The sequence below is a fragment of the Manacus candei genome, unplaced genomic scaffold (assembly GCF_025592945.1).
Source record: "Manacus candei isolate 608988 ecotype Guabito, Panama unplaced genomic scaffold, ASM2559294v1 h1tg000515l, whole genome shotgun sequence".
In the NCBI taxonomy this organism is placed as follows: domain Eukaryota; kingdom Metazoa; phylum Chordata; class Aves; order Passeriformes; family Pipridae; genus Manacus; species Manacus candei.
In genome coordinates, this window is record NW_026138563.1 from 3,872 (window position 1) to 27,869 (window position 23,998).

Sequence of the window (23,998 nt, forward strand, 5' to 3'; positions counted from 1 at the left end):
CTCCTGGGATCCACCCCTCCCCCTCCCCCAAACCCCTCGGACGTTCCCTTTGGTCCATCCCTTGGTCCATCCCTGAAACCCCCCCTCGGACATTCCTTGACCATTCCTTGACCATCCCTCGGCCCATTCCTCACCCTCCTCCAAACCCCTTGGACATTCCCTTTGGTCCACCCTGAAACCCCCCCTCGGACATTCCTTGGCCATTCCTTGACCACCCTTGGCCAATCCCTTGACCAATCCCTCAGTCCATCCCTCAGTCCACCCCTCAGTCCATCCCTCGCCTCCTCCAAACCCCCCCTCGGACATCCCTTGGCCATTCCTTGGCCCTTCCTTGGCCAATCCCTCAGTCCATCCTTCAGTCCATCCCTCACCCCCCTCCAAACCACCCCTCGGACATTCCTTGACCATCCTTGGCCCTTCCTTGGCCCCTTCCTTACCCATTCCTTGACCATTCCTTGCCCGACCCTTGACCATCCCTTACCCATCCCTTGACCATCCCTTGACCATCCCTTGACCATTCCTTGACCATCCCTTGACCATCCTTCAGTCCATCCCTCACCCTCCTCCAAACCCCCCCTTGCCCACCCCTTGCCCACCCCGGGGTCGGGACGTGCCCGTCCCTCACCCTCTTCCCCTTCCCCCCCCAGGCCGCTCCGTCCCCGCTCCGTCCCCGTTCCCGCTCCGTCCCCATTCCTGCTCCGTCCCCGTCCCCGTTCCCGCTCCGTCCCCGTTCCTGCTCCGTCCCCGTCCCCGTTCCCGCTCCGTCCCCGTCCCCGTCCCCGTTCCCACTCCGTCCCCGTCCCCGTTCCCGCTCCGTCGCCGTCACCACGATGTCCTTCGCGGAGCTGCTGGCCCGGCTGGGCGGGATGGGCCGGTTCCAGGTGACCTACGTGGCGGCGCTGGCCGTGCCGCTGCTCATGCTGGCCAGCCACAACCTGCTGCAGAACTTCACCGCCGGCGTCCCCGAGCACCACTGCCGGCCCCGGCCCGCGGCCAACGCCAGCGCCGGCCCCGCGCCCCTGCTCGTGGCCGTGCCCCTGGACGGCCACCGGCGGCCCCAGCGCTGCCGCCGCTACGTGGAGCTCCAGTGGCACCTCCTGGGGGCCAACGGGACGGCCAACGGGATGGCCAATGCCATGGTCAACGGGATGGCCAATGGGACAGCCAAGGGGATGGCCAACGGGACGGCCAACGGGATGGCCAATGCCATGGTCAATGGGATGGCCAACGGGATGGCCAATGCCATGGTCAATGGGATGGCCAACGGGATGGCCAATGCCATGGTCAATGGGATGGCCAACGGGATGGCCAATGCCATGGTCAATGGGATGGCCAACGGGATGGCCAATGCCATGGTCAACGGGATGGTCAAGGGGATGGCCAACGGGATGGCCAAGGGGACGGCCAACGGCACAGCCGGCGACGTGCCCACCGAGCCGTGCCGCGACGGCTGGACCTACGTGGACGGCGTCTTCACCGACACCATCATCACCGAGGTGAGAAGGGAGGGGGGACCCCCCCAGAGCCCCCCTACCCCGGGATGGGGGCACGGTGGTGTCCCCGGGGCAGTGCCGGACCCCCCGTGTGTCCCCCCCGGGATGGGGGCACGGTGGTGTCCCCAGGGTGGTGCCAGACCCCCTGAGCCCCTCCCCCGGGATGGGGGCACGGTGGTGTCCCCGGGGCGGTGCCGGACCCCCCGTGTGTCCCCCCCGGGATGGGGGCACGGTGGTGTCCCCGGGGCGGTGCCGGACCCCCCGTGTGTCCCCCCGGGCAGTGGGACCTGGTGTGCGAGTCCAGGCGGCTGCGGCAGCTGGCCCAGTCCATCTACATGGGCGGGATCCTGCTGGGATCGGGGCTCTTCGGGGTCCTCTCTGACAAGTGCGTGGGCAAATCCCCCCCCCAGCCCCCCCAGATCCTCCCATTTACCCCCCACATCCCCCCTAAACCCCCCCAAATCCTCCCATTTACCCCCCACATCCCCCCATATCCCCCATCCCAGTGCCCCCAGTGCTCCCAGTGCCCCAGTGTTCTAAGTGCCCCCAGTTCCCCCAGTTCCCCATATCCCCCCGTCACAGTTCTCCCAGTACCCCAATGCCCCATATCCCCCCTCCCAGTGCCCCCAGTTGCCCCAGTGCCCCGCTGTCCCAGGTTCGGGCGGCGGGCGCTGCTGTGCTGGTGTTACCTGCAGCTGGGGGTGACGGGGGTGGGCACGGCCGCCGCCCCCTCCTTCCCCCTCTACTGCCTCCTGCGCTTCCTCACCGGGCTCGCCGTGGCCGGGGTGTCCCTCAACTCCGCCTCCCTCTGTGAGTGGGACCCCCAGAAACGGGGGTGGGACCCCCAGGGAGGGGGTGGGACCCCCAAAGGGGGGTAGAAACCCCGGGGATGGGGTGGGACCCCTGGGGATGGGGTGGGACCTCCAGGGAGGGAGGGGACCTCAAACCCAGAGAAGGATCCCCAGGGAGGGGGGGGACCCCTGTGGCCCCCCATTGACCACCATTGACCCCCATGGCCCCCCATTGACCCCCGTTGACCCCTGTTGGCCCCCATTGACCCCACTGACCCCCATAGACTCCTGTTGACTGCCATTGACCCCCATTGACCCCGTTGGCCCCCATTGACCCCCATGGCCCCCCATGGCCCCCCATTGACCCCCGTTGACCCCTGTTGGCCCCCATTGACCCCACTGACCCCCATAGACTCCTGTTGACTGCCATTGACCCCCATTGACCCCGTTGGCCCCCATTGACCCCCATGGCCCCCCATGGCCCCCCATTGACCCCGTTGGCCCCCATTGACCCCCGTGGGCCCCCCCCCGCCACCCGGCTGTGCCCCCCAGGCATGGAGTGGATCCCGACGGAGGCGCGGGCCGTGGTGGGCACCATCAACGGCTACAGCTACACCCTGGGGCAGTTCGTCCTGGCCGGCGCCGCCTTCGCCCTCCCGCGCTGGCGGCAGCTCCAGCTCGTCGTGTCCCTGCCCTTCTTCCTCTTCTTCCTCTACTCCTGGTGGGCGACCCCGGCCCGGCTTGGGGGGGGAAAGGGGGCAAAGGGGGGAGTTGGGGTCCTTGGGGGGTCAGAGGGAGGTGAGGGGGGTCAGAGGAGGTGCTGGGTGCTAAGGGGGGGGTCAGAGGAGGTTCTGGGGAGCTGAGGGGGGTCAGAGGAGGTTGTGGGGTGCTGAGGGGGGTCAGAGGAGGTTTGGGGTGCTGAGGGGGGGTCAGAGGAGGTTTGGGGTGCTGAGGGGGGGTCAGAGGAGGTTCTGGGGTGCTGAGGGGAGGTCAGAGGAGGTTCTGTGTGCTAAGGGGGGGGTCAGAGGAGGTTTGGGGTGCTGAGGGGGGGTCAGAGGAGGTTTGGGGTGCTGAGGGGGGGTCAGAGGAGGTTTGGGGTGCTGAGGGGAGGTCAGAGGAGGTTCTGTGTGCTAAGGGGGGGGTCAGAGGAGGTTTGGGGTGCTGAGGGGGGGTCAGAGGAGGTTTGGGGTGCTGAGGGGGGGTCAGAGGAGGTTTGGGGTGCTGAGGCCCCCCGGCCGTGCCCCCAGGCTGTTTGTGGAGTCGGCTCGCTGGCAGGTGACCTCGGGCAGGGCCGACCTGGCCCTGCGGGGGCTGCGAAAGGTCGCCCGGATCAACGGCAGGAAGGAGGAGGGGGACAAGCTCAGCGAGGAGGTTTGGGGGGGGACACGGGACCCCCTGGATCCCCCCGATCCTTCTGTTTCCCCCCCCCGATCCCCTGGATCTGCCCCCTCCAGAGCCCCGAAATTCCCCCCCTGCTTCCCTCGTGTCCTGGGGATCCCACCCCAATCCCCCAGGATCTCCCCAGGATCCCCCCAGATTCCCTCTGGATCCCCCCCGGATCCCCCCAAATTCCCCCCAGGATCCTCCCAAATTCCATCCGGATCCCTCCAGATCCCCCCTGGATCTCTCCCCTGCCCCAAATTCCCCCCTGATCCCCCTGAATTCCCCCTGAATTCCCCCTGAATCCCCCCCGGACCCCCCCGGCCCCCTCTGTGTCCCGCAGGCCCTGCGGGCCCTGGTGCTGGAGGGGCCGGGCCGGGCGGGGGGCGCGGTGGCGGCGCTGGTTCGGACCCCCGGCATGAGGACGGTGTCCTGCGGGGTGGCCTTCGTCTGGTGCGTCCCCAGGACTGCTTTTGGGGGGAAAAAACATCACCTTTTGGGGCAAAAAACCCCCTCCCATTCTGGGGCAAAACCTCACCCGGTTGAGGGGGAAAAGTCCCTTTTTTGGGGGGAAAAACTCGTTTTCTGCGGGGTAAAATCCCCCCTTTCAGGAGGCCAGAACTCACCTGTTCAGGGCAAAGTTCAACCGGGGGGGGGGGGGCAAAAATAATTGTATTTTGGGGTAAAAAAACCACTGTTTTGGGTTCTCCACCCTCGTTTGGGTGTTTTGGGGCAGGTTCTCCACCCCATTTTTGGTGTTTTTGAGGCAGGTTCTCCACCTCATTTTTGGTGTTTTTGGGGCACGTTCTCCACCCCATTTTTGATGTTTTGGGGCAGGTTCTCCACCCCATTTTTGGTATCCATGTTCTCCACCCCATTTTTGGGCAGGTTCTCCACCCCATTTTTGGTGTTTTTGGGGCAGGTTCTCCACCCCTTTTTTGGTGTTTTTGAGGCAGATTCTCCACCCCATTTTTGGTGTTTTGAGGCAGATTCTCCACCCCATTTTTGGTGTTTTGGGGCAGGTTCTCCACCCCATTTTTGGTGTCCAGGTTCTCCACCCCAATTTTGGTGTCCATGTTCTCCACCCCATTTTTGGGCAGGTTCTCCACCCTTGATTTGGTAGTTTTGGGGCAGGTTCTCCACCCCATTTTTGGTGTTTTGAGGCAGATTCTCCACCCCATTTTTGGTGTTTTGGGGCAGGTTCTCCACCCCATTTTTGGTGTCCAGGTTCTCCACCCCATTTTTAGTGACCAACCCCCCCGGTGTTCCCGGCCCAGGTTCTCCACCAGCTTCGCCTACTACGGGCTGGCCATGGACCTGCAGGGTTTCGGGGTGGACGTGTACCTGAGCCAGCTGGTGTTCGGGGCCGTGGACATCCCGGCCAAGTTCCTGTCCGTGCTGGCCATCTCGGGGCTCGGGCGCCGCGCGGCGCAGGGCGGGGCCCTGGCGCTCGCCGGGCTCTGCATCCTCGCCAACATCCTCGTGCCCAGCGGTGGGAACGGCCGGGGGGGACACGGGATGGGGGGACACGGGGCGGGGGAGTGGGGAGCGTTGGGATGGGGGATGATGGGATGGGGGATGAAGGACAATGGGATGGGGGACAACGGGATGTGGGATGAAAAATAATGGGATGGGGGACAGTGGGATGGAGGATGAAGAACTTTGGGATGGGGGACAGTGGGATGGAGGATGGGGGACAATGGGATGGGGGACAATGGGATGGAGTAAAATGGGATGGAGAGATAAGGGACAATGGGATGGAGGACATTGGTGTGAAGGACAACGGGAGGGGGGATGGAGAGATGGAGAACGAGGGGCTGGAGGACACTGGGATGAAGAGCAGGGGCTGGAGGACACTGGGATGGGGAGGGAGGGATGGAAGAATTGCCCAAAGGGGGGAGAAGAATCCGGAGGGGGGGAGGGCGGAGGGTGAGACCCCCCCGTGGCCCCCAGAGCTGCCGACGCTGCGCATGGCCCTCGCCGTGGTGGGGAAGGGCTCCTTGGCCGCCTCCTTCAACTGCGCCTACATCTTCACCGGAGAGCTCTTCCCCACCATCATCAGGTGCGTGGGGGCACAGCTGGGGTATCGCCGGGGCACCGCCGGGGCATTGTTGGGGCACCACTGGGGCACCGCCGGGGCATCACCGGGGCATTGTTGGGGCACCGCTGGGGCACTGTGGCCCTGCCCCGTCTGTCTGTCCCTCCGGTCGCCGTCCGTGTGCCAACCCACCCACCCAGCAGCTGCCCAACCACCGTCAACCCAACACCATCAACCCAACACCATCAACCCATCAACCCAACCACCATCAACCCCAACCATCAACAACCCAACTACCAACAGCTCAACCACCATCAACCCACCCGCCATCAACCCAAACACCATCAACCCAACAACCCAACAACCCCACCCACCATCAACCCAACACCATCAACCCAACACCATCAACCTGTCAACCCATCAACCAAACGACCCAAACCAACACCAACCCAACAACCCAACAACCCACCCACCATCAACCCAACACCATCAACCCAACAACCAAACAACCCAACCAACACCAACCCAACGACCCAACAACCCAACCCCGACCCCCCACCCCCAACCTCTCCCCCCATCGACCCCCCCTCCCCCCCTCGCTGACCCCCCCGTGTCCCCGCGCAGGCAGACGGGGATGGGCCTGGGGGGCACCATGGCCCGCGTGGGGGGGATGGTGGCCCCCCTGGTGCGCCTGGCGGCCGACGTGACCCCCGCCCTGCCCCTCGTCATCTATGGGGCCGCCCCCCTCGTGTCGGCCGTGGCCACCGCCCTCCTGCCCGAGACCCGAAACGTCCCCCTGCCCGAGACCGTCCGCGACGTCGAGAGGCGGTGAGGGACCAGGGGACAGCCAGGGACAGCCAGGGACAGCAGGGAGACCCCAGGGAGACCCCAGGGACAGCCAGGGACATCCAGGGACACCCAGGGACATCCAGGGACATCCAGGGACACCCCTGACACCTGGGACACCCCAGGGACACCCCAGGGATGAAGGTTTTGGGGGTTGGGGAGGGTTGAAGGTTTTGGGGACAAAGTCGGAGGTTTTGGGGCTGGAGTTGGAGGTTTTGGGGCTGGAGGTTTTGGGGTCAGACTCCGAGGTTTTGGGGTTGGAGGTTTTGGGGCCAGACTCGGAGGTTTTGGGGACAAAGTCAGAGGTTTTGGGGCCAGACTCGGAGGTTTTGGGGTTGGAGGTTTTGGGGCCAGACTCGGAGGTTTTGGGGCCAGACTCGGAGGTTTTGGGGTTGGAGGTTTTGGGGTCAGACTCGGAGGTTTTGGGGCCAGACTCGGAGGTTTTGGGTCTCTCCCAGGGCCGGGCGCCTGCGGGACGAGGACGTCGCCGTCCCCCTGAGCAGCACCAAGAGCAAGGACGGCGCCTGAGGGGGGGGACCGGGACCCCCCGGGGGGTGGGGGGTGGGGTTGGGACCCCCCCAGGGGGTCGTGGGACCCCCCCCTCCCCCCTCATCCCCCCGGAGATTATTTATTTGACCCCAATAAATTCTCCTCCCATCGGGGGCCGACGTCGCTCGCGGCCCCTCCGGGGGGGTCCCGGGTTTGGGGGTCCCCCCACCCCCCCAAGGGGGTCCGGGTCCCCCTCCCCGACCCCCCCCCGGAGGAGGTTTGTGGGGATCGATGGGAATTCCCGGAGCTCGTCCCGACCTTTGCCCCAATTCGGGCGATTTGGCAGCGAAATAAAATCCAGGCGGGGGATTAATTGTTAAATTCTCCTTTTGGGGGGGGCAACAAAAGCCCCAAAAGGGGAAGGTTTGACCCCAAAACCAGGGCGGGGTAACCCCGGGGGCAGCCCTGGGAGAGGACCCTCCCCCCAGGCCCCAAACCGGGGGGTTTTACCCCAAAAAAGCGGCAGCACAACCCCGGGAGGAGCCACAGCCCAGCCCCAAAATTGGGCTTTTTGACCCCAAATCCAGGCCCCCCCTTTGCCCCCCACCCCCCATTTCCCCCTCCAAATTCCCCTTCTTGCTCCCAACCCCTCAGTTTTGCCCCCAAATCCCCCATTTTTACCCCAAACCTTCATTCTGACCAAAAATTCCCCCATTTTTACCCCCCAAATTCCTCATTTTTACCTCTCTAAATCCCCCATTTTTTCCCCCAAAATCCCCCATTTTCCCCCTGCCCCCCCTTTTTTCCCCAAACCCGCCCCTTTTCCCCCCAAAACTCGTCAGCCCGTGGGTTTCTCACCGTTTTTATTACGAAAAGGAGCCGTTTTGGTGTCGCTTTTTGCTCTTTCCCGGATAAGACACGACCGGGAAGTTTTTCCAGAGGGGGAATTTTGGGCTCAAACCCCCCAATTTTGGGCTCAAACCCCCCAATTTTGGGGACATTCCCGGGCCCCGCCCCCGCCGGGGCACCAAAACAGGGGGAAAAAAACCCATTTTGGCCCCAATTCCACCCAAAATGGGGCTCAGGGCGGGAGGAGAAAAACCGGGATGGGGGCCCTGGAGCCGGAATTTGGGGGGATTTGGGGCAATTCGGGGCAGTTTGGGCCGTTTCGGGGATTTTGGGGCCGGTTCAGTCTCAGCTGGGGGGTCATTTCAGCCAATTTTGGGCAAATTTTGGCTGCTTTGGGGGCGTTTCAGTCTTTTTTTGGGTAATTTAGGTGTTTTTTTGAGGTTGTTTTGATCCTTTTTTGGGTTACTTTGATCCTTTTTTGGGTTTTGATCCTTTTTTGGGTCATTTCGTCCATTTTTGGGCCATTCCGGTGATTTTTTTTTGGTTCTTTCCCTCATTTTTTGGGGTTATTTTGGCCGTATTTGGGTCACCCCGGGGGCTGTTTCCGTCCATTTCTTGGACTTTTCAGACAATTTCGGGGTTATTTTGGTCGATTTTGGGGCTGTTTCGGTCAATTTTGGGGCTGTTTCCGTCCCTTTTGTTATTTCAGGAATTTTGGGGCTGTTTGGGTCAAGTTTGGGGCGACATCAATAATTTGGGGAGTTATCTTGTTCGGTTTTTGGCCACTCTGGAGGCGACTTTGCCCATTTTTGGGGCCATTTTGCTCATTTTTGGGGCTGTTTCACGCATTTTTGGGGCCATTTTGGGGCCATTTCGGCCATTTTTGGGGCCATTTCACCCATTTTTGGGGCCATTTTGCCAATTCTGGGGGCCATTTTGTCCATTTTTGGGGTCGATTTGCCCATTTTTGGGGTGGATTTGCCCGTTTTTGGGGCCGTTTTATCCGTTTTGGGGCCATTTTGCCATTTTTGGGGTGGATTTGCCCGTTTTTGGGGTGGATTTGCCCGTTTTTGGGGCCGTTTTACCCGTTTTTGGGGCCGTTTTGCCGCTCCCGGGGCCTCGTCCTGTCGGCTCCTCCCGGGGGGGCTCCGGGGGGGGGGGGGAAATTTTGGGGGTCCTGGGGGGGGGAGGATTTTGGGGGGAGGGGTCGGAGGTAGGTTCTTAAAGTTGATTTATTTTTTTAGAAAAAACAGGCACATTCAGTCAGCGGGACCCGGGGGGGGAGGGGCAGGAGGATTTTGGGGGGGCCCCAAAAACGCCCCAAACCGGGGGCCCCTCCCCCCTCCCCCCCCAGCAGGATTTTGGGGGCAAAAGTGGCTTTTTCCTACCCCCCCAAAAAAAACCAACCTGGACCCCCCTGGAGCACCCCCTGGGTCACGGGGGGGGACCCCAAAATTGGGGGGTTTTGCCCCGTTTTGCTGCAGCTGGAGGAGGAGGGGGAGGGGAACCCCCAAATCCAGGGATTTGGCCCCGTTTTGGGGCGTTCGGGGGGAGGGGGAGGGGTAAGGCCTCGTGGGGGGAGGGGTGGGAGCACCTGGGGGGGGAAATTGGGGGGAAAAAAGGGAATAAAAATCAAATTGGGGGGAAAAAGGGAATAAAAATCAAATTGGGGGGAAAAAGGGAATAAAAATCAAATTGGGGGGAAATCTCAGCTGGGGGGGGAGAAAGGAACAAAAAACCCCAAAAGTGGGAGAGTTTTCCCAAAAAAAAAGGGAGGAAAGGAGGGAGGGGTTTTGGGGTGAAATCCTGGGATTTGGGGGGTGGGGGGGTCGCCCCAAAAGCCACCAAGGGGGAGGGAAGAGGGGTTAAAAAAAAAAAAGGGGAAAAAATGGGAAAAAAGGACCCAAAATGGAAGGAAAAGAAGCAAAAAAAAGGAAATAATTGAGGTTTTTTAAAAAAGGGAAAAATAACAAAAAAGGGGAAAAAAGGAAAGGAAAATAAAGAGAGAAGATCAAAAGAGAACAAAAAAAAATAAGGAAAATAAAAGGGAAAAGAAGAAAATTTAAGGGAAGGGCAAAAAAGGAAGAGGAAAAATTAAAGAAAAAAAGGAAATCAAAGGAACAGAAGAAAATGAAAGAAAAAAGAACAAAAAGGAAATAAAAGAAAAAAAAAGAAAAATGAAAGAACAGAAAAAGGGAAATGAAAGAGAAGAAAAAGAAGAAAATTAAAAAAAAAGAAAATTAAAGTAAAAAAAATAACAAAACAGGGAAATAAAAGAAAAAAGAACTAAAAAAAGGAGGGAAATTAAAGAAAAAAGAACCAAAAAAGGGGAAAATAAAAGAAAAAAGAACCAAAAAAGGGAGAAATTTAAGGAAAAAGAACCAAATAATGGGAAATAAAAGAACCAAAACAAGTGGAAATAAAAATAGAACTAGAAAAGGGGAAAGAAAAAAAAAGAACCAAAAAAGTGGAAATAAAGAAAAAAGAACCAGAAAAGGGGAAATAAAAGAACCAAAAAAAGTGGAAATAAAAGAAAAAAGAACCAGAAAAGGGGAAATAAAAGAACCAAAAAAAGTGGAAATAAAAGAAAAAGCATTAAAAAAAAAAAAAGGAAAATAAATGAGGAAAAAAAATTAAAGAAAATCAAAGAAAAAAAAAGAAAGGGAGGGAAAAAAAGGAAATAAAGGAAAAAGGACCCAGAAAAAAAAAAGGGGGGAACCAAAGGCCAAGGGCCCAAATGTGAGGGGGGATTGGGGGAGGAGGAGGAGCAGCAGGAGGAGGAGGAGGAGGAGGAGGAAGATGAAGATGAGGATCAGGAGCTGTTCTGGTTCTGGTAAATCGAGGCCTTCTCCTTCAGCAGGTCCAGGCAGAGGTGGCAGCTCCAGCTCCCTGGGCAGGGACGGGCACGGATCGGGCTCCTCCTCCCACCAGTCCCAATGTTCCCAACATTCCCAGCATTTCCCAACATTTCCCCCCACATCCCCCCATTTCCCCCCACTTCCCACCATTCCCATCATTCCCACCAGTCTCAACATTCCCCACCGTTCCCACCATTTCCCAACATTTCCCAACATTTCCCCCCTCTTCCCACCATTTCCCCCCCTTCCCCATCTCCCACCCTTTTCCCCCATCTCCCACCATTCCCAACATTTCCCACCATTCTCATTCCCCACCTTTTCCCAACATTCCCACCATTCCCCACCATCTCCCCGCCTTTTCCACCCTTCCCCACCATCTCCCACCACTTCCCACCATTCCCATCATTTCCCACCCTTTCCCACCACTTCCCACCCTTTTCCCCCATCTCCCACCATTCCCACCCACTTCCCACCATTTCTCTCACCACTTCCCCCCACTTCCCAACATTCCCACCCTTTCCCACCATTTCCCCCCATCTCCCACCCTTTCCCACCGTTCCCATCATTTCCCTCCATTTCCCACCATTCCCAACATTTCCCACCATCCCCCCCCCATTTCTCCCCCCACTTCCCACCATCCCCCCCCCACTTCTCTCACCACTTCCCAACATTCCCACCATCTCCCCCCCTTTCCCACCGTTTTCCCCCCATTTCCCCCCCATTTCCCCCCTTTCCCACCGTTTTCCCCCCATTTCCCCCCACCTCCCGTCACCTCCCACCACTTCCCAAACATTCCCCCCAAACATTCCCCCCCATTCCCATTCCCCCAATCCGGGTGTGAATCCCACCAGGATCACTGGGCTGGGGGCTGGGATTGGGACTGACCCTCGGGGGGCTCTGCCATGGGGGGGGTCAGGCAGTACATGTGGTACCCGCGGTCACAGTCGTCACAGAACAGCAGCTGGTCCTGCGGGAATTCCGCGGGATGAGCCCGGAAAAACCGGGATCGCCCCAGGGGCCCAAATCCCAAAGATCTCCCCCCAAAAAAAGCCTCTCCGGGGTTTTATAGACCCTGAAATCCCAAAGATTCCCCCCCAAAAAGCCTCTCTGAGGTTTTATGGACCCTGAAATCCCAAAGATCTCCCCCCAAAAAAAGCCTCTCTGGGGTTTTATGGACCCTGAAATCCCAAAGATTTCCCCCCAAAAAAAGCCTCTCTGGGGTTTTATGGACTCTGAAATCCCAAAGATTTCCCCCAAAAAAAGCCTCTCTGGGGTTTTATGGACCCTTAAATCCATACTCTTGGGGCGTTCCCGGTGGATTTTGGGGCATTCCCGGTGCATTTTGGGCACTCCCAGTGGATTTTGGGGTGTTCCCAGGGGATTTTGGACGTTCCCGGGGGATTTTGGGGGGTTCCTGGTGGATTTTTGGGGCACTCCCAGTGGATTTTGGGTGTTCCCATGTACTCTCCGGGCGTTCCCAGTGGATTTTTGGGTGTTCCCAGTGGATTTGGGGCATTCCTACTGGATTTTTGGGCATTCTCAGTGGATTTTTGGGCATTCCCAGTGGATTTTGGGGCGTTCCCAGTGGATTTTGGGGCATTCCCAGTGGATTTTGGGGGCATTCCCAGTAGATTTTGGGGCATTCCCAGTGGATTTTGGGGCATTCCCAGTAGATTTTGGGGCATTCCCAGTGGATTTTGGGGCATTCCCAGCAGATTTTGGGGCATTCCCAGTGAATTTTGGGGCATTCCCAGTGGATATTTTTGGGCGTTCCCAGTGGATTTTGGGGCGTTCCCGGTGGATTTTGGGGCGTTCCCAGTGGATTTGGGGCATTCCCGGTGGATTTTGGGGCGTTCCCAGTGGATTTGGGGCATTCCCGGTGGATTTTGGGGCGTTCCCGGTGGATTTGGGGCATTCCCAGTGGATTTTGGGGCATTCCCAGCGGATTTTGGGGCATTCCCAGTGGATTTGGGGTGTCCCTGGGGGGTTTGGTGCTCACGTCGTTCTCGGAGGTGCCGCAGATGTTGCAGCACTTGCACTCGATGCACTGCCAGCGGTACGTCTTCACCGCCGCCATCATCACCGGCGTGAACTGCAGGCAGGATGGGTGCCCTGGGAAAACATGGAATTATCATGGAATTAGCGGGGAATTATCACGGAATTGTCATGGAATTGTCACGGAATTGTCACAGGAAACCCCTGCCCTGCCAGCGGCACGTCGGCACCACCGCCGTCATCACCGGGGTGACCTGCAGGCATGAGGGGTGACCTGGGAATGACAGGGAATTATCATGGAATTGTCATGGAATTATCATGGAAACCCCCTGCCCTGCCAGCGGTACGTCGGCACCGCCGCCGTCATCACCGGCGTGACCTGCAGGCACGAGGGGTGACCTGGGAACACATGGAATTATCATGGAATTATCATGGAATTGTCATGGAATTAGCAGGGAATTGTCATGGAATTGTCACGGAATTGTCATGGAAACCCCCTGCCCTGCCAGCGGTACGTCGGCACCGCCGCCCTCATCACCGGGGTGACCTGCAGGCACCACGGGTGGCCTGGACTGGGAATCAGCGTGGAATTGTCATGGATCATCGTGGAAACATCATGGGATCATCACGGGAACAAACCATCATGGAAACAACATGGAATTGTCATGGAATTGCCCTGGAATTGCCATGGAAACCCCCTGCCCTGCCAGCGGCACGTCCGCGCCGCCGGCACGAACCGTGGGCGTGACGGGTGACCTGGACTGGGAATTGTCATGGAATCGTCATGGAATCGTCATGGGATCATCATGGGAACAAATCACCGTGGAAACAACATGGAAACACCCTGGAATAACCAAGGAACCCCCCGGCACCGCCGGCACGAACCGCGGGCCTGCCGGGTGACCCGCCCGGGGAACTGTCAGGGAAAACCCCGGGAAAGGCGAAGGAACCCCCTGGAATTGCGCAGGAGTCATGGAGAGGGGCCCACCTGACCTCCCGCAGTCGGAGCAGGACACGAGCTCCTCGGGCTGCCCCGTCTTCTTGTTGATCTTGGAGTCCCCCAGGCAGAAGTCGCAGTAGTTGTTGGGAAGGGCCAACCCGTCCGGGCCCTTCTTGGCTGGAAAAGCGGGAATGGGACACGCGGATCAGCGGGAAAACCACCCCCAGGAGCCCAGCCCGAGGGGCTCCTTCCACAACAGGAGGTGTGGGAGCTGTGGGAGGGGTGGGAGGAGGTTGGGGAGGAATTTTTGGGAGCCGCGGGAGGTGGTTGTGGAATTTTTGGGAGCTGTGGGAGGAGCTCGTGTGGGAATTGTGGGAGCTCGGGAAGGTGGGAAAGTTGTGGGAGTTGGGGAAGGTGGGGAAAGGGGGGAATCCTTGGAAGCTGAGGGAGTTCGGGAAGTTGTGGGAGGTGTGGAATTTTTGGAAGCTGTGGGATTTTTAAAAGGTGTGGAATTTCTGGAAGCTGTGGAAGTTTAGGAAGTTGTAGAAGGTGTGGAATTTTGGAAGGTGAGGAATTTTGGAAGGTGAGGAATTTTGGAAGTTGTGGAATTTTTTGGAAGCTGTGGAAGTTATGGAATTTCTGGAAGCTGTGGAATCTCTGGAAGCTGTGAAATTTCTGGAAGCTGTGGGGGGAGTTTGGGGGCAGCACCACCAGACCCCCCCCCCAGGGCCGGGCTCGTTGCTCATTCCCACCCCGGAAAAGGCGGTTTGGCGGCTCCTCCCGGCGGGAATTCGGGGGGAATTTTGGGGACCCCCCCCTCACATTTCTGCTCCTCGGAGCGTTGGGAGACGGGCGTGGGGGGCTGGGAATCGTCCTTGTCGTCCCCCTCCTCCTCAGCCAGGTGGGAATGGGCGTAGTGGTAGCTCAGCCCCGGCCGGTTCTTGTAGCGCTTCCCGCAGACTGCGGAAAAAAACCGGGAATGATCTCGGCCTCCCTCCCCCTGGAAGCCAAATCCCACATCCCACAGCCCCTCCAGCTGCACCCCGGCGTTCCCAGCCCCGGGAATGGCGGCTCCCAAAGCCCCCTGGGGTTCCCAGCCCCTCCCAAAGTCGCCCGGGACGGGGCGGGAGCGCCTCGGAATTCCCGAGGGAATCTCGTCCCGCCGCGTCCGGAGGTTCAGTGGGACCCCCCCCCCCCCATCCCACCCCGGCCTCCATCCAAGGGGAAAATCCCACTGGGAAGATCCTGGAGGGGGAGGGAATTCCCACCCCACCCCCCCAAAAACCAACCCCAAACCATCTCCAGGTCAAAAAACCCAACTTGGGAAACTTGGGGGGTTCCGGGATCCCGAGGAGCCCCGAGGCAGATTCCAGGGATTTATCCCGGCTCTGCTCCCCCCCTTTGGGTCCACGGGGCTCCTCCAAACCCCCCATCCCAAAAAAACCCTGGATTTTCCCATTTCCTGCCCCCTTCTCAGGAGCTTTCAGTTCCTCTTGGATCTGGGAATTGGCTCCCGGCTCCCCAGCCCTGCTTTTCCAGGGGTTTTTTGGGGTGGTTTTCCAGGGTTTTTTGGGGTGGTTTTCCAGGGTTTTTTGGGGTGGTTTTCCAGGGTTTTTTGGGGTGGTTTTCCAGGATTTTTTGGGGTGGTTTTCCAGGGTATTTTGGGTGTTTTTCCAGGGTTTTTTGGGGTGGTTTTCCAGGATTTTTTGGGGTGGTTTTCCAGGGTATTTTGGGTGTTTTTTTATCCAAGGACCCCCTCCCTGCCCCCTTCCTGCCCCTGCTTCCCACCCCTGTGCTTTTTGGGGTGGGAAGCACGAGCAGGAATCCGGTTCCCTCCCAGCACCAGCAGGGAACGGGAGCGAGGCCGGATGGGCACCGGGAATTGGGATCAAATCCCAAAAAACAAGAGCCTGGGGGGGGGAATTTTGGGGCTCCTGGGCAGATTTTCCCACCAGGTTCTTCCCACGTCTTTCCATAAATTGGGAGGAATTTCCCTCTGGGGGGGAGATTTTCCAAATCCGGAGCTTTTCCTCCACAGCCTGGAATTCTCTGGATCCGGAGAAACCCCCCCAGGGCCGGAATTCCCGCCCGGATTCTGCTTCCAAAATCAGGGAAAGAGCAGCTTGGGTCTGGGAAAACGGGCTCTGGACATTCCAAGGGAGGTTGCTACTGGATTTCTGGGATGAAAGGCCCAGGAATTCCCTTGGGATCCAGGGATCTGCGGGATCCAGGGATCTGCGGGACCCTCGTTTCCCTGGGAGCCGAGGGACACTGAGGGAAAAACCAGCCCCTGGAGCAGCAATTCCAGGCCCATGGGGGTTGGAATTCCACATTCCCAGAGCCAAGTGGGGCCCTGGAGGGAAAAACCAGCCCCTGGAGCAGCAATTCCAGGCCCACCGGGGTTGGAATTCCACATTCCCGGAGGTCCCTCCCCCTCCGTGGGGGCTCCAAAGTGACCTTTTCCCCCCCAAATCCGAGGCCGGATCGGCTCCAAACCCCACTCCAGCTTCCTGATCCCACAATCTGGGAAGATCCTGGTTCATTCCTGACCCCCTCCCGCCCATCCATCCCATTTTTTTTAGGCAAAGCCGTGGAATTTTAGTGGAATTTTAGCAGAATTTTAGCGGGATGACCCCGAGGGAGCTCCGGCAGCTCCCGGAGAGGTGTTGTCACATCCCAGGATCCAGAGGCACATCCCGGGGTCCGGGTGTTTTTCCCAACCCTTTGGCACCACGGGGGGGGGGGGTTAATCTTTGTTTTCCCGGCCCATTCCCTGCTGGAAAAGGGCTGGAAAAGGGGCCGGGGGCCGGCGGGGAGCCGGCGCTGACGTCTCTTCCCTCCCTCCTTCCCTCCCCACGGATCCAAACCTTTCCCTTCCCTTCCCTCCCTTCCCCGGGGTGGAAAAATCCCACAAAAAATAAAAATAAAAATAATAAAAACCTGAGGAATGGAGGAGAAAAAGGGGGGAGGGGAGGGAGAGAAAAAAAAGCAGGAAAAAAAAGGGAGATAAAAGAGAAGAGAAAAGAAAAAGAGGAACTACCTCGGTCGGGAGGTTTCAAGGAATGCTTTTGTTTGTAACTGTCTGAAACACAGAAAGAGAGTCGTGAGAGGACACGGACACGGGACGGACACACGGACACGGGACGGACACACGGACACGGGACAGACACACGGACACACGGACACGGGAGAGGCACAGCCACGGGGAGCAGGGAAAGGGAGAGGGAAAGGGGGGGAATTAAGTGGTGGGAGAGCAGCAAAAGAAGAGAGAAAAGTCACGGCAAAGCCTCTGGTCTGTCCCGGTTATCCCAAAAAATTCCTGGATTTGGGGGGTTTTCCTCCCAAAAGTTCCTGGATTTGGGGGGTTTTCCTCCCTGGTTATCCCAAAAAGTTCCTGGATTTGGGGGGTTTTCCTCCCTGGTTATCCCAAGAAGTTCCTGGAGCTGACGGGTTTTCCTCCCTGGTTATCCCAAAGAGTTCCGGGGGGTTTTCCTCCCAAAAAGTTCCTGGATTTGGGAGGTTTTCCTCCCAGAAGTTCCTGGATTTGGGGGGAGTTCCTGGAGCTGGGGGGTTTTCCTCCCTGGTTATCCCAAAAAGTTCCTGGATTTGGGGGGTTTCCCTCCCAAAAAGTTCCCGGATCTGGGGGTTTTTCCTCCCTGGTTATCCCAAAAAGTTCCTGGAGCTGGGGGGTTTTCCTAAGGTCTGGCCTTGGGAATCCCATCCTTTGGCCTTGGGAATCCAACCCTTGGGGATCCAACCCTTGGGAATCCCACCCTTTGGCTTTGGGAATCCAACCCTTTGGCCTTGGGAATCCCATCCCTGCTCCAAGGTTTTAAGCTCCCGCTGTCGGAATCCCGCGGCTCCAAACTCATTAAGTGGCTCTTTAACGAGGGCCGGGAACGGAATTGGGATCCAACGGGAACCCAAATCCATCGGGATCCAACGGGAACCCAAATCCATCGGGATCCAACGGGAACCCAAATCCATCGGGATCCAACGGGAACCCAAATCCATTGGGATCCAATGGGAACCCAAATCAATGAACCCAAATCCATTGGGATCCAATGGGAACCCAAATCAATGAACCCAAATCCATCGGGATCCAGCAGGAACCCAAATCCATCGGGATCCAACGGGAAAGCCACCAGGAAAAGGGGAGAGAGAGAGAGGCCTGTCCGGCCCCCGGGAGGTTTTTTGGGAGCCTGGGAGAGGTTTATCCCTGTTTTTCCGGGCCGGGTGGTCGGACAGCCCTGGCTCCGGGCGGTTTCCGGGCGGGAAGGACTCCGATCCCGCCCTTTCCCGGCCGTGGGAATGTCTGGGCTGGCCGATCCCGGGGATTGGGGGTTGTGGGACTCACTGTCGCAGGCGTAGGGTTTGTCCCGGTCCTCCAGGATGGCGGCGTCCAACTTCTTCCGGGCCCCTCCCACGCCTTTGCCCTGGAAAAAGAGCCGTTGGAACCCCACGATTCCCACCCAAAAAAGGCTCTAAATCCAAGATTTCCCTCAAAAAACTCCTCCTGGGGGGTCCGCGGGTGGTTCTGGGGCGTTCCCGGCCCGTCCCAGGGTGTTCCCAGGTCATTTTTTGGGGATCCCAGGTCATTTTGGGGAATTCCCAGCCCATGTCAGGGGGTTCCCAGGTCACTTTTGGCCGTTCACAGGTCATTTCTGGCCATTCCCAGGCAATTTTCGGGCATTCCCAGGCAATCTTTGGGCATTCCCAGACAATTTTTGGGCATTCCCAGGCAATTTTGGGGCATTCCCAGGCAATTTTGGGGCATTCCCGGGTAATCCAGGGCAGGAAAAGCCGAGGCTCAGGGAAAGTTGGGAGCTCCAAGGGTTTGGTGGGAAGGAGCAAGGCCGGGATCCGGGATCCGGGCTCAGTGTGATCCAACAGCACCACGCAGTGGGAAGGGCCTGGAATGGCCGTGGGGTGGGAGAACAAATCCCTGGGGATGCTCCCGGGGCCCTGCCCGGTTCGGGAAGGGGCAGATCCACGAGGAATCCCGGGGGTTTAACGCTCCTTAGGGAGAGTTATCCCGGCTCCAGGGGGGGGGTTCCTGCCCATCCCGCTTTTCCTCAATCCCGGGATGGAGGGGGGGGAGCTCTGGGAGGTCTCAGGGGTTTCGGGAACCCCCCGGATCCGGGGGATTTTCCAAGGAATCCTCACCTTGGCCTTGCCCTTCCCTCTCCTCTTCGGCGTGTCCTCCTCGTAATCCTCGTCGTCCAAGTCGTCCAGGAAATCATCCGGCTCCAGGATCCGCTGGGACAGAGGGACAGGGGGTGAGTCCCATTTATTCCCATAAAATCCCACCCAGGGATTGAGGGAAAAGTGGGAAAAGCACCGGGCAGGGAGGTGGGTCAGGGGAGAGCAGATCCCATTCCAAGGGCGTCGGGAAGGAGGAAGAGGAAGGATGGGAGGTTTTTGTGGGATCTGGGAGGGCTCATCCCCCAAAAAAAAGCCATGGAAGGGCTCCACAGGGCGGGAAAACCACGGGATAGGAACAACAACCAAGGAAAAGGGAAACAAGAAACGAGGTTGGGAAAAGATTCCGGGCTGGAAGCGCCATGGAAAAGCCCAAGAAGGGGAAAAAAACGTGGAATGTCAGCCAAATCCTGGGAATGTCGCACACCCGGGGAGGGTTTCCAGGGAATTTGGGAGCCTGGGATATCGCCCCTCCTTGGAGCACTTGGATAACGAGGGAATGGGAGGAAAATCAGGGAGTCTTGGGATGGGAAGAGACTGGAACTTCCCTCTGTCCCTGAATTTTGGCATCAGGATCCCCTTCCCACTGAATTTTGGGACCAGAAACTCGCTGTCCCCGAGTTTTTTCCTTGGATTTTTTTTATCCCAGAAACTCCCTCTCCTCGAATTTTTTCCTCGGATTTTTTTTTTTTAAACCAGAAAACTCCCCTCTCCCGAATTTTTTTTTGGGAGCCAATAAAATCCCCTCTCCCAAAATTTCGCCTCCGGAACTTCCCTCCCCTCGAATTTTCCCCCTCCTGGATCTCACCCCCCTTCCACGATTTTATTCCCCTTCCTTATCCCTCAAACCCCTCCCGAGCCCTCGTGCCGGGGAGGAGCTGGAGGGGGGGAGTGGGAAGGGCTGGAAAAGCCGAGCGCTGGGTGTTCCATCCCGGGATTCCCCCCCGGAATTCCCAGGAAAAGGCACTCCTCCCGGGATTCCCCCCGGAATTCCCAGGAAAAGGCACTCCTCCCGGGATTCCCCCTGGAATTCCCAGGAAAAGGCACTCCTCCCGGGATTCCCCCCGGAATTCCCAGGAAAAGGCACTCCTCCCGGGATTCCCCCCGGAATTCCCAGGAAAAGGCACTCCTCCCGGGATTCCCCCCGGAATTCCCAGGAAAAGCACCTTCCTGGCGCGGCTGTTGGCGACGGGGAACTCGCCCAGGCTGTCGTCGTCCATCCGGGGGTCCGGCAGGGAACGTTTCTCCAGAGGGTCCGTCCTCAGCAGGGCCTCCAGGCTGCTCCCGTCCTGGGACAGGAGCCCTTCCTTCTTCAGGCTCTGATCCGTGTCTGGGAATGGGGGAAAACATGGAAAAGGGGGAGGTGGGAATGTCGGGAGGGGGGAGACGGTTCCGCCGCGTCCCGGTTTGGCCGCCGGGATCAGGATTTGGGAATGGGGAGGAGCTGCCAGGAGGATCCCCCGGATCCAGGGAGACCATTCCGGAGGATCCAGGAGGGACCCCAGGGAAGGGACCCGGGTTGGAGCAGTTCCTGAAGGATGGAAAAGGACCTGGAGCGGTTCCTGAGGGACTGACCCCATGGAAAAGGATGGACCCCATGGAATATGGACCTGGAGCAGTTCCTGAGGGACTGATCCCATGGAAAGGGACCCATTTCCATCATCTCCTGCCGGTGCCTAGGCAGGGAATTCTGAGGAAAGGGGCCGGGAATTCCCATGGAATGTTGGGATTTATCGGGTTTGATGGAGGGGAATGCCAGTCGGGAATTCCCATGGAATTTTGGGATTTACCAGGTTTGACGGAGGGGAATGCCAGCCGGGAATTCCCCTGGAATGGGGCTGGGAATTGCCCTGGAATGTTGGGAATTACCAGGTTTGATGGAAGGGAATGCCAGCCGGGGATCCTCCGGGGGGTGGGACAGGGAATTTTGGGAATTTTGGGAATTACCGGGTTTGATGGAGGGGAATGCCAGCCGGGGATCCTCCGGGGGGTGGGACAGGGAATTCCCAGGGAATGTTGGGAATTACCGGGTTTGATGGAGGGGAATGCCAGCCGGGGATCCTCCGGGGGGTGGGCGCGGCGTTTCTTCCTCCAGCGCCGCGCCGGGTACGAGTAGAGCTGTCCCGCGGCCAGGCCTGGAAAACACCGGGAACGATCCCAAAATATCCCCCGGGGGGGGGACAAAACAACCCAAAACAACCCAAAGCTGCTCGAGGAGGTGACAGAACAGCCCAAAATCAGCCCAAGTGGTGACACCCCCCCCGTGTCCCCTTCCCATCGCGTTCCTGGTGTTCCCGGGTGTGTTCCCGGTGTTCCCGGGTGTGTTCCCGGCATTTCCTGGGTGCTCCTATTATTTCCCAGGCACATTCCTGTTGTATTCCCTTGTTCTCCCAGTGTTCCCAGTGTGTTCCCTTGTTCTCCCAGCGTTCCCAGTGTGCTCCTGCCGTTCCCAGGGTGTGCTCCTGCTGCATTCCCGGTGTGTTCCCTCGTTCTCCCAGCGTTCCCGGTGTGTTCCCTTGTTCTCCCAGCGTTCCCAGTGTGTTCCCTTGTTCTCCCAATGTTCCAGGTGTGTTCCCTTGTTCTCCCAGTGTTCCCAGTGTGTTCCTGTTGTTCCCAGGTGTGTTCCTGCTGTACTCCCATTGTGTCCCCAGCCGTATTCCTGGAGTGTTCCCGCTGTCCCCGGCCGCATTCCCAGAGTGTTCCCACTGTATTCCCATTGTTCTCCCACTGTGTTCCCACTGTCCCCAGCCATATTCCCGGAGTGTTCCCATTGTCCCCAGCTGTATTCCCACTATCCCCAGTTGTATTCCTGCTGTGTTCCCACTGTCCCCGGCCGCATTCCCGGAGTGTTCCCACTGTCCCCAGCTGTATTCCCACTGTCCCCAGCTGTATTCCCGCTGTATTCCCGCTGTCCCCGGCCGTATCCCGGCGTGTTCCCGTACCGGGCCCGCGGTGCCGTTTCTCCATCCAGATGTAGCAGTTGCTCTGGGCGACGCCGGTCTGGGAGTCGAGGAAGGGCAGGCGGACGCTGCGCTCGGCGCAGAGCCGGGCGTTGTAGCTGTGGCACTGCTCCATGGCATCCCGGTAGTACTGCTCCCCCAGCCTGGAAAACACCGGGATCAGTGCCATTCCCATCACTCTGATCCCTATCCCATCCCTGATCCAGACCCAGAGCCGGGCGTTGGAGCTGTGGCACTGCTCCATGGCATCCCGGCAGTACTGCTCCCCCAGCCTGGAAAACACCGGGATCAGCCACATTCCCATCACCCTGAGCCCCATCCCAACCCCAGAGCCGGGTGTTGGAGCTGTGGGACAGCAGCGGGATCAGTGACATTCCCAACAGAGCCATTCCCAACAGCCCGATCCCCATCCGGACCCTTCGGGGGTCACCCTCGGAGTGTGTCAGGGATACAAGCGGAGAGAGTCGGGGATACAGCCGGAGACACCCCGGGATACAACCGGAAATCCTTGGGGATACAACCTGGGAATATCAGGACTAAAACTGGAGACCCTCGGGAATACAACCAGAGACACTCAGGGACAGAACCAGAAACAGTCAGGGATACAACTGGAGACACTCAGGGATACAACCAGGGAATAATCAGGATTATTAATAAACTCAGGGATACAACCAGAGAGGGTCACGCAGGGAATGGACAGGGAATTACAGGGAATTACAGGGAAGGGAAGAGATGGAAGCACAGGGATGGACAGGGATAGAAAGGGATGGAATGGGAAGTACAGGGACGCACTGGGGGGATTCCCCCAAAACTTGGTGTCTCCAGAACCCTCTTCCCGGGATGTGGGGGGGAAATACAGGGAAGAAACACGGGAATGGCCAGGGAATGGCCAGGGGATGTGTAAGGAAGAGCAGGGATATCCAGGGATATCCAGGGATACCCAGGGATGACTCCCCCGCCCTTGGCCTCTCCAGGCCACTCTCCCAGGGAACTTTAGGGATCCACGGGAGGTTCGGGGAAGCGCCGGGACACAACACAGGGATTTTTAGGGATGTTCAGTGACGTTCCCCCCCCTTTGCCCTCTCCGGGACCTTCCCACAGGCCGCCCCGGGGGTTCCCCCCCGCCCTCGGCCCCCCCCCGGTCCCTCAGCCCCTCCCGGCGCCGGGGGGTTGTTTTTTAGGGGGTCTTTCCCCTCACGGACCCGCCCGGCGCGACCCTCGCCCCCCCCTTCCCCTCAGCAAAGTTCCCCCCGAACAAAGCGCGCGTGTCCCGTTCCCTCCCCCCCCCTCCCCAAACCCCCCCTTCCCCAGCACTTGGTCCCGCCCGGCGCGCGGGGGGGGCCGAGGGGGGGCCGCGGTTCCCGCGCGCGGCCGGGCCGGACCATTCTCCCCCCGCGGGGGGGGGGGGGGGTCGGGGTTGGTGTGTGTGTGTGGGGGGGGGGGGGGACACCCGCACTCACAGCTTGACCACATTCTGAACCACCGCCGCCATCTTGGCTCCGCCGCCGGGGCAGCGAGGGCGCGTGCGCGGGGGAGGGAGGCGGGGAGGGAGGGGGGGGAGAGGGAGGGGCGAGGGGAGGGGCGAGGGGAGGGGCGAGGGGAGGAGCGAGAGAGGGAGGGCGGGGCGGAGAGGGAGGGGCGGGGCGGAGAGGGAGGGGCGCGCTGAGCGCCCCCGGCCGCGCGGGGGCGCCGTCTGCGCATGCGCGGGGAAAAGGCGGGAAAATGAGGGGAAATGGGAAAATGGGGGAAAATGGGAAAATTCTCCCTCCTGATTTTCCCGCTCCTCCTGTTTTTTTTTTTCCTCCCCCCCGTTTTGTGGGAATTTGCCTTTTTTTCCCGAGGTCAGCCCCGGGTCAGCCCTCCTGGTTTAATCCCCCCCCCTCCCTCGGCTGTTCCTGGCGCTCGTGGGCGTTCAATCCACTTCCCGGAAATCCCGGGATAACCGGGAACTCGTTAATGAATTAATGGGACCCACTAATTAATTAGTCATTGATTAACTCCCTGATAAAGAGCCCCAGAAAGGTCCCTGGGTGTGGAGTCTCATCCCGGCCCAGATGAGTCACAGTTCTTGGAACTGGGGACAAATTTGGGTGGGAATTGTTCGTTTGGGGAGGGGTTAATTAGGGGAAGGGGGGAAGGAGGCCCCAGTCCTGCGGG

The 23,998-nt window shown here is 59.0% G+C and overlaps 2 protein-coding genes and 1 long non-coding RNA gene across 6 annotated transcripts; 1 reads left to right on the forward strand and 2 right to left on the reverse strand.

The window, feature by feature from the left end:
- The first annotated feature begins 724 nt into the window (after nt 1-724).
- Nucleotides 725-7,403, forward strand: SLC22A6 (solute carrier family 22 member 6). 2 transcript variants are annotated; one of them, XM_051776415.1, is made up of 10 exons: nt 725-1,496; nt 1,775-1,878; nt 2,149-2,303; nt 2,837-3,005; nt 3,532-3,655; nt 4,008-4,117; nt 4,942-5,156; nt 5,618-5,726; nt 6,327-6,530; nt 7,007-7,403. In XM_051776415.1, the coding sequence occupies exons 1-10, from the start codon at nt 831-833 to the stop codon at nt 7,074-7,076; spliced, it is 1,926 nt and encodes a 641-aa protein (XP_051632375.1). In that variant the 5' UTR covers nt 725-830; the 3' UTR covers nt 7,077-7,403. The 2 variants fall into 2 exon arrangements, with proteins under 2 accessions (XP_051632375.1, XP_051632374.1); XM_051776414.1 differs by having other exon boundaries at nt 1,775-2,303.
- Nucleotides 4,435-5,035, reverse strand: LOC127465876 (uncharacterized). The gene is made up of 2 exons (XR_007902432.1): nt 4,920-5,035; nt 4,435-4,716 (listed from the first exon to the last, which is right to left on the reverse strand). It is a non-coding gene; the product is annotated as an uncharacterized LOC127465876 (long non-coding RNA).
- A 480-nt stretch (nt 7,404-7,883) lies between the features above and the next one.
- Nucleotides 7,884-23,394, reverse strand: DPF2 (double PHD fingers 2). Of its 3 annotated transcripts, XM_051776412.1 has the most exons (13): nt 23,302-23,394; nt 21,824-21,984; nt 20,909-21,016; nt 20,048-20,211; nt 18,846-18,938; nt 18,037-18,115; nt 16,720-16,761; nt 14,502-14,639; nt 13,728-13,856; nt 12,994-13,013; nt 12,744-12,836; nt 11,630-11,711; nt 7,884-10,775 (listed from the first exon to the last, which is right to left on the reverse strand). In XM_051776412.1, exons 1-13 carry the CDS (start codon nt 23,331-23,333, stop codon nt 10,699-10,701), a joined length of 1,218 nt encoding a protein of 405 aa, XP_051632372.1. In that variant the 5' UTR covers nt 23,334-23,394; the 3' UTR covers nt 7,884-10,698. The 3 variants fall into 3 exon arrangements, with proteins under 3 accessions (XP_051632372.1, XP_051632371.1, XP_051632373.1); XM_051776411.1 differs by lacking the exon at nt 12,994-13,013 and having other exon boundaries at nt 12,744-12,856; XM_051776413.1 differs by lacking the exons at nt 12,994-13,013; nt 16,720-16,761 and having other exon boundaries at nt 12,744-12,856.
- Between the last annotated feature and the right edge of the window lie 604 nt (nt 23,395-23,998).